Source organism: Heterodontus francisci, chromosome 2, assembly GCF_036365525.1.
Source record: "Heterodontus francisci isolate sHetFra1 chromosome 2, sHetFra1.hap1, whole genome shotgun sequence".
NCBI lineage: Eukaryota > Metazoa > Chordata > Chondrichthyes > Heterodontiformes > Heterodontidae > Heterodontus > Heterodontus francisci.
Genome location: NC_090372.1, coordinates 25,580,882 through 25,589,852, shown reverse-complemented (window position 1 = coordinate 25,589,852; position 8,971 = coordinate 25,580,882). Strand labels below are relative to the sequence as shown.

General features: G+C 45.6%; 1 protein-coding gene across 1 annotated transcript in view; it reads left to right on the top strand.

Annotated features, from left to right (window-relative positions):
- Positions 1–3,730: 3,730 nt before the first annotated feature.
- mturn (maturin, neural progenitor differentiation regulator homolog (Xenopus)) overlaps positions 3,731–8,971 on the top strand; it is a 40,803-nt gene continuing 35,562 nt past the window's right edge. Inside the window, exon 1 of the mRNA XM_068055961.1 lies at positions 3,731–4,090. Coding sequence (XP_067912062.1) covers positions 3,929–4,090 — 162 coding nt within the window. The 5' untranslated portion in view covers positions 3,731–3,928. The remainder of the gene's footprint in view (positions 4,091–8,971) is intronic.

Here is an 8,971-nt window from a genome sequence, read left to right as displayed (position 1 = left end):
GTTGCATAAATCTAAAATGGATATTTGGTTCGCCTCTTTGAATAAGATTGCGTTTTGTATCCAGAATATACACTCAGTGGTAATGATGGTTGAGTTTATGCCACTCAGTTGAGACTTGTGATCTTTTTTCACCTATTTAAGTAAGCAGATGGAAAAAAGATTACGGTAAGTGTACAAATTTTAATCATCTGATGCAGTAGCTCACGACATTTGTTGTTAGTAAAATATATCACTTATTTTAGTAGTTTGGGGTGCAAAACATCTTGTCCTGACGATTTATCCACTTTCAGGAATGTCAGACTGTCAAGCACTTCCTCTCTCATTATGCTTATCTTATCTAATATTCCACACTCCTCTTTAACTACAATGTCTGCATCAATCTCACTTTGAAGAGCTGGAACCTGTCATAGCCGCTACGCGCATTGCACTGTTGAACTACAAGAAAGCCCCCAGCGAGTTAACATCCGTAGCACTTAAAGCAGCCAGATGCGCTGCACAAAGAACAGCCAGGCGCTGCGCAAATGACTACTGGCAACACCTATGCAATCGTATTCAGCTGGCTTCTGACACTGGAAACATCAGAGGAATGTATGTTGGCATTAAGAGAGCTTTTGGGCCAACCATCAGGAAGATCGCCTCCCTCAAGTCTAAATCAGGGGACACGATCACTGACCAACAAGCAAATGGACCGCTGGGTGGAGCACTACCTAGAACTCTACTCCAGGGAAAATGTTGTCACTGAGACCACCCTCAATTCTGCCAGTCATGAATGAGCTGGACGAACAGCCAACAAAATCGGAACTCAGTGATGCCATTGATTCTCTAGCCAGTGGAAAAGCCCCTGGGAAGGACGGCAATACCCCTGAAATAATCAAGAGTGCCAAGCCTGCTATACTCTCAGCACTCCATGAACTACTTTGCCTGTGCTGGGATGAGGGAGCAGTACCACAGGACATGCAAGATGCCAATATCATCACCCTTTATAAGAACAAGGGTGATCGCAGTGACTGCAACAACGACCGTGGAATCTTCCTGCTCAGCATAGTGGGTAAAGTCTTCGCTCGAGTCGTTTTAAACAGGCTCCAGAAGCTGGCTGAGCGCGTCTACCCTGAGGCACAGTGTGGCTTTCGAGCAGAGAGATCCACCATTGACATGCTGTTCTCCCTTCACCAGCTACAGGAGAAATGCTGCGAACAACAGATGCCCCTCTATATAAAAGCAAAATACTGCGGATGCTGGAAATCTGAAACAAAAACAAGAAATGCTGGATTCACTCAGCAGGTCTGGCAGCATCTGTAGAAAGAGAAGCAGAGTTAACGTTTCGGATGCCCCTCTATGTTGCTTTCATAGATCTCACCAAAGCCTTTGACCTCGTCAGCAGACGTGGTCTCTTCAAACTACTAGCAAAGATCGGATGCCCACCAAAGCTACTAAGTATCATCACCTCATTCCATGACAATATGAAAGGCACAATTCAGCATAGCGGTGCCTCATCAGACCCCTTTCATATCCTGAGTGGCGTGAAACAGGGCTGTGTTCTCGCACCTACACTGTTTGGGATCTCCCTGCTGCTCTCACATGCGTTTAAGTCTTCAGAAGAAGGAACTTTCCTCCACACAAGATCAGATGGCAGGTTGTTCAACCTTGCCCGTCTAGGAGCAAAGACCAAAATACGGAAGGTCCTCATCAGGGAACTCCTCTTTGCTGACGATGATGCAGTAACATCCCACACAGAAGAGTGTCTGCAGAGACTCATCGACAGGACTGCGGCTGCCTGCAACGAATTTGGCCTAACCATCAGCCTCAAGAAAATGAACATCATGGGACAGGATGTCAGAAATGCTCCATCCATCAATATCGGCGACCACGCTCTGGAAGTGGTTCAAGAGTTCACCTACCTAGGCTCAACTATCACTAGTAACCTGTCTCTCGATGCAGAAATCAACAAGTGCATGGGAAAGGCGTCCACTGCTATGTCCAGACTGGCCAAGAGAGTGTGGGAAAATGGCGCGTTGACACGGAACACAAAAGTCCGTGTGTATCAAACCTGTGTCCTCAGTACTCAACACAGCGAAGCCTGGACAACGTATGTCAGCCAAGAGCGACATCTCAATTCATTCCATCTTCTGTGCCTCCGGAGAATCCTTGGCATCAGGTGGCAGGACCATATCTCCAAAGCAGAAGTCCTCGTGGCGGCCAACATCCCCAGCATATACACCCTACTGAGCCAGCGGCTTGAGATGGCTTGGCCATGTGAGCCGCATGGAGGATGGCAGGATCCGCAAGGACACATTGTACAGTGAGCTCGTCAGTGGTATCAGACCCACCGGCCGTCCATGTCTCCGCTTTAAAGACGTCTGCAAACGCGACATGAAGTCCTGTGACATTGATCACAAGTCATGGGAGTCAGTTGTAAGTGATCGCCAGAGCTGGCGGACAGCCATAAAGGTGGGGCTAAAGAGTGGCAGGTCGAATAGACTTCGCTGTTAGCAGGAAAAAAGACAGAAGCGCAAGGGGAGAACCAACTGTGTAACAGCCCCGACAACCAATTTTATCTGCAGCACCTGTGGAAGAGTCTGTCACTCTAGAATTGGCCTTTATAGCCACTACAGGCGCTGCTTCACAAACCACTGACCACCTCCAAGCACTTACCCATTGTCTCTCGAGACAAGGAGGCCAAAGAAGAAGATCACTGAGTAAATTGAATAGCATACATAACTATATAACAGGTTGGCACTCTGGTTGGTGAGGAACTGGAATTACACATAGGCCAGATTGGGTGGCACGCTTCCTGTTGGGGAGACTGGCATAGGGAACCATGGGATACTTGGCGTAATTTACGTCCCTGTAACTTGAAAAAGCTTGCCTGCTAGACACACGAATTAGATGAATATCTAATCAGAAGGTAATGTGGCTAGGAGGGAGATGCCTGAATCCTATGAATAGGGTAATCAAGAGGTTGACAAGGTGAGTAATATAAACCAAGGCAGGGTGAGATTCGGGAAGGCAATAGATGGGAGATGATGTAATGAAGAAACAGTTTATTAAGTAAACCTCCTGTAAAACTGTATAAAATGACTACTGGAACAATGTATGAGCAGAACCCCAACAATCATTCGTGAGAGTAGCACTTCTTGCATGCTCGTAAATAAAGATCGCTCGTTTGTATAAGACAGCCGACTCTCGAGGCGTTTTTGAGTACCGGGGCATGCCCTCACCCTTACACTTCCCAACGATTTTCATGGATATCAGCTTTTTATATTTTAAACAATTCCTTCTCAAGTTGTAATGGTGGGATTTGGATTATTAGGTCAGTGACAACCACATTTCTTATGTCACAACATTGCAGTTTTAAGATTTTAATTGGCTGTAAAGCGTCCCGGAATGGCTTGAGGTTGTGAAGGTGCTATAGAAATCCAAGGTTTTTTAACTTTAAACAAAAAGTAAACGGCAAATTTAAGAAAAGTAACCCAGGGTAACAGCGAGTGATTTGCCCATGGAATGGACGTTCAGGGGAAGCAAAACCGCAGCTGCAATCGGATGCGGAAACGAAAGGATCTGAGACTGCTGATGGAGAAGCCTTTGCAACATTACTGGTGCTGAAAGCTCTCTGGCGCGCGGAGCTGCAGTGGGGCGCGCGCCGCTTGCCTCCTGCCTCCGCCCACTCACCGCGGCGGCCATCCGGATTGGTCAGCGTGCTGTATGCGGTGTCGGCTTGGAGGAGTGCCTGGACGCCGGAGTGAGGGAGAGCGCGGCAGTGGTTGTTCACAGTCAGCTGAGCTGCACCAGTGCGCCACAAGGGGAGAGAGAAAAAAAAAACACAAAGCGGCGCGTGCCATGGGCTGCGTTCTCCACTAGGCCGATGCGGCGGGAGCGATCGTGGCTGAGATAACGGACGACACGCACCCGCACCGGAGAGTCGGCGGCCATGGAATTCCAGCAGTTCGTCGACATCGCGGACAAATGGTGCTACAACACTCCGTTCGAGCTGATCGCCACCGAGGAGGCCGAGAGCCGCCTGGATTTCTACGCGGACCCCGGCGTCTCCTTCTACGTCCTGTGCCCCGACAGCGACTTCAGGGATAATTTCGTGAGTGAAGGAACGGGCGAACGGGCCTGGGGGATTTCCCCACCCGTGTTTGACCCTGCTCGGCCTTGCTGCGTCACGGTGGTCGCTCGCTATGGCCACCCGAGCTGCAGTCGTCGGTTGTCCGGGGTCTGGGGCCCGCCACCACCTGTACCCCCCCGCCACTCCGCATCAATTTAACGCGCCTTCCGGATGGAAACAGCCACTTCTTGCCCGAGTCCTCCAGATAATGGCAGAATCCCACCCAGGGCGTCTCCACCCATTGAGTCTAACACCTTCCGTTTGCCCAAACAATAACTCCTTTCGCCCCCGCCCTGTTAATGAGAGAAACCCACCCAGGGGATCTCCAATTCATGCCCACAACGGAGAAGGGGGAGGTTCAGCTCATTGCCCTTGCTCCTCGGCATTGCTGCGAAGCAAAAGATCCAAGCGGCGGACTTCACTGCATTTTTCTTGTCAGTAATGTCACTTTGTAAATTTCTGATAAGTGAATGCGGTCATCTGTTTATTGAATTACATGTTCGAGGTTTATATCTGAGGGACCGGGGGCTGAGTCCACTTTGAGAGTACAGGCGCAGTTATATAATGCTGCAGCTGATGTCCCTCCCTAAGCTCCCGCTTTGCGCGTTTCCAGTATGCAGAGCAGGTTGTTTAGACAGATTTTCTACCAAACCTTGTTTGGAAAGTTATAAAATCTTTAAAAAAATTATAATGTTCACAGCTAATTATTTTTATGTTACAAGTTTCTCATGTCAAACGTAGCAGCCAACTGGAGAACTGATTTGAAAATCTGAATTCTTGTCCAATTCCTATTTCCTCCTCCTTCCTCTTGCCAGTGTTGAAAGAGCTGATTTTTTTTCCTCCTGGAAAACTGAGAATCCTATACAATATTCTGTTGCGGTATAATTGTTGCCCACATCAAATTATTTAATTACCATGTCCTTGTTGGTATGACAAATTAGATGACTTGCCTCATCGGTGTATTGCCTCCATAAGCATACTCGTCGCAAGTAGGCATTTGTTATTTAGGGCTATTTGTTGCTTCTAACATTTCTGTAGGAAACCTTTTGGGGGGGAGGGGAAAAAAGAATTTTGATCTTGAAGACATATAGCTCTGAAGTTTTAATGTCATTATTTTACATGACATTAGAAGGAGTTTTTGTCCTTAATAAAACAAAAAAGGTGCATGAAAGATTTCCCCCACCTCCTCCATCCCTTACGGTCCAGCAAGGAACTGAGCTGTACACATCAATAATATCCCAGGTTTAGATTTTGGTAGGGCAGCAGTAGAGCGTTCTGAAGTTGGCGTCTGCACCTCCTTGATTAGGGAGGGGTTCCCTATTCCTGTTGGAAAGTGAACATGGGGGATGTTGAGCTAAGCTTTAATACCCTCCACGGCTGGACAGCCCATCAGTGCTCACTGAGTTCAAGTAAAGAATGGCACTTGGATAAGATGTCTGAGGACACCTGGAGCATTGTTCCCCAGGAAAAGTCAGTGGGGAGAAATGGTGTATAAATTTGATCACAAAGATGTGAACAGTCACAAAAGGACTTGTAGTAAAACAATGTTTTTAAATATCTAACCTTGCTTGCCATTTGTTCAGTTTTGGTGATTGGCTATAAAGTCATAGGATTGGTCTGTACCTGAAGAAGGATAACATTTGTTTAATTTTGTTCTTCAAAGAGCTATCTATTGTCTTTTTAAATATTTTAATTTTTAAATGTTTATCCATGTCACTTTTTAAAAGTTGTAATTATAGATTCTGATTCCTTCACTCTTTATAATAGGCCATTCCATGTTCGTACAATCCTCTGCATAAAAAATATTTTGCTAATCCCTCCCACCATCCTGATTTCTGGCAACCATGTGCATAGTTCATGATGAAATATTAGGTTGCACTAGAATATGGAATTTTCATTATTCACATAAGGTAATATTTACTATCTACATCTTAGGATGCAGCAAACTATTGATGCCACTGTAGAAAACATACTGGAGATGTATTGAGAGCAAATTAGCTAAAGAATACTTTTTTTGAAGGAATTGTATGTTATAACTATGCCTAAATGAAGTCATTGGTATAGATGCTGTGATGATTTTCTTAACAGCAGGACTTTTCCCTCCAGTAAATTTAAAAAAAATCAAGATCACCAAATGATATTGGGGTAGCCTAGCTCTCTCTGTTCTTGCTTACAGATAAGGGGTGTTACACGCAGTGTTGCTGTAATTTTTTTTAAAATTCTGATTAGATCTGGCTGTACATTATGGTTTTGAAGAAAATCCCTACTCCTGTTAACCATTAATGTTTAACAGAACACTATGCTAGACTTTGAAATACAAAATCAGTGATTGACAGGTTTAAATTTACTGCGGATTGTTTGCTTGGTCAATTCTCTCATAAAAATGTACCTCCTTATTTTTGTTTCCTTCTGTTGTGTTCCTGTTTGTGCAGAGGTGGAAGATTGCATAGGCACATGTTTGAACCTTAGATTTCTGGGAGGTGGGCTGTTGGCATTTGCCTATTAGACTTGTAGAATAATTGAAGTACTGCATTGTCTGAGCTGAGCTTCAACTTCAAATCATCTCCATCCCCAAGACCACTTGCATCCACTGTTGCAATGTCTGTTGTTTCAGCACCACTGCTGCTTGAAACAGTTGTATGTCTTTGTCATCTCCAGACTTGACAACTCCAGTGCTTTCGTTGGCCTCCATCTTCTAACTTTGTAAATTTGCAGTAACCCTAAGTCCCAAATGCTCATGGACCTACATTAGCTCCCTGACCCTCAGTACCTCAACTTTAAAATCATCTTCACATCCCTCCACGTCCTCACCCCATCATACCTTTGCTCCCACTTCCGTCCCTATAACTCCTCCAAATTTTCTGTTCCTCTGACTCTTGCTGCCCTCGTGTCCCTATAATTGGTGGCAGATACTTTGGTTGTCTTGGTCCTACTCTACAGTATCCCCTCCCTAAACTTCCCTACACTGTTCTCCTTAAAAATCCTTCTCAAAATCCATTTCTTCGACCAAGATTTTGGTCAACACTACTAATTTTCCTTTCCTGGCTCGGTGACTGTCTTTCATAAGCTGTCTGTAAAGCACCTCAGGGTATTTTACGTTGAAGTAAATGTAAATGGCTGGTTTGTTTCTTTGTGTTAGAAACAGCTTTAATGTTTGCATAGATGAGCCCACAGAAGACAGTGCAGTAAGATATCAAGTTCTTTATTTGGTTTCTCTCCTTTCTCTCTCATTTCTCTCCTTGGTCAAGCCCTAGAAAGCAGAATCAAAATTCTGTTCTGAATCGGGATTCTCACTAGTTCTCTCAGTGATGCGGGAGAGGGACAAGTATCATTAATTAGTTCTGTCCATTCAGTGGAAGCACCTGCTACCTGCTGAAGTCCTCAGTGAGTCATTCAAACTGAAGGAAAACAACTGACTGACAAAGCTTTATTGAATATGTTTAGAGAAAACATCCGAGTGGGATTAATGGCTTTTATTTTATTCGTTCATGGGATGTGGACATCGCTGGCTAGGACAGCATTTATTGCCCCATCCCTAATTGCCCTTGAGAAGCTGGTGGTGAGCTGCCTTCTTGAACTGCTGCAGTCCATGTGGGGTAGGTACACCCACAGTGCTGTTAGGAAGGGAGTTCCAGAATTTTGACCCAGTAACAGTGAAGGAACGGTGATATAGTTCCAAGTCAGGATGGTGTGTGGCTTGGAGGGGAACTTGCGGGTGGTGGTTGCCCCATGTATCTCCTGCCCTTGTCCTTTTTAGATGGTAGAGGTCGTGGGTTTGGAAGGTGCTGTCTAAGGAGCCTTGGTGCATTGCTGCAGTGCATCTTGCACACACTGCCACTGTGTGTCAGTGGTGGAAGGAGTGAATGTTTGTGCATGGCGTGCCAGTCAAGCAGGCTGCTTTGTCCTGGATGGTGTCGGGTTTCTTGAGTGTTGTTGAAGCTGCACCCATCCAGGCAAGTGGAGAGTATTCCATCACACTCCTGACTTGTGCCTTGTAGATGGTGGACAGCTTTGAGGAGTCAGGAGGGGAGTTACTCGCCGCAAGATTCCGAGCCTCTGCCATGCTATTGTAGCCACAGTATTAATATGGCTACTCCAGTTCAGTTTCTGGTCTTTGTTTAAAGAGCCTAGTTGTAATACAAATGTTCTTACTTGCTCTAGTTATCTGTTCCATTTATACAATGACTGAAGGGCACTTCAACAGCATACACTTGATGCTTACTACCACGAAGGGTAGGTAGTTAGTTTGATCTTAGAGTAGGTTAAAGGTTCGGCACAACATCGTGGGCCGAAGGGCCTGTCCTGTGCTGTACTGTTCTGTGTTCTAACATCATGCCACACCGTGCAGTGGGGAACTGAAACCTGTGTGTGTATTGGTAATGGGAGTTGCTGAAAAGATTGAGCCAAGGCCCATGTAGCACAGCTGTATGGGTCACAGAATCATACAGCAAAAATTAATCATCCAAAAATTTGTTGGCAAGTGCAAAGGTGATCGTGGAAGGGGGCCATTAGTTCCACTGTGTTGATGCCAACTCCAGAATTAATCCCATAGCTCTGTATCTTCCTCTGCTTTAAATATTTATCCAATTTTCCATTTAAAGGTGGAATTATCTGGCTCAACCCCCCACCCCACCCAATGGCAAAATGTTTCTGTTGAGTGTTTATGGTGGCACTCTGTCTAGGTCAATGTTGTCCAATAGGATTTTGATGCTCGCCAAACTTGTGGCAATCAGGTCACCATATTTGCCACATGATACAAAATCACAGAATTGTTACAGTGCAGAAGGAGGCCAGTCGGCCCATTGTGTCCGCAATAGCTCTCCAAAAGAGCAGTGCACTTGGTGCTATTCCTCTGCTTTCTCC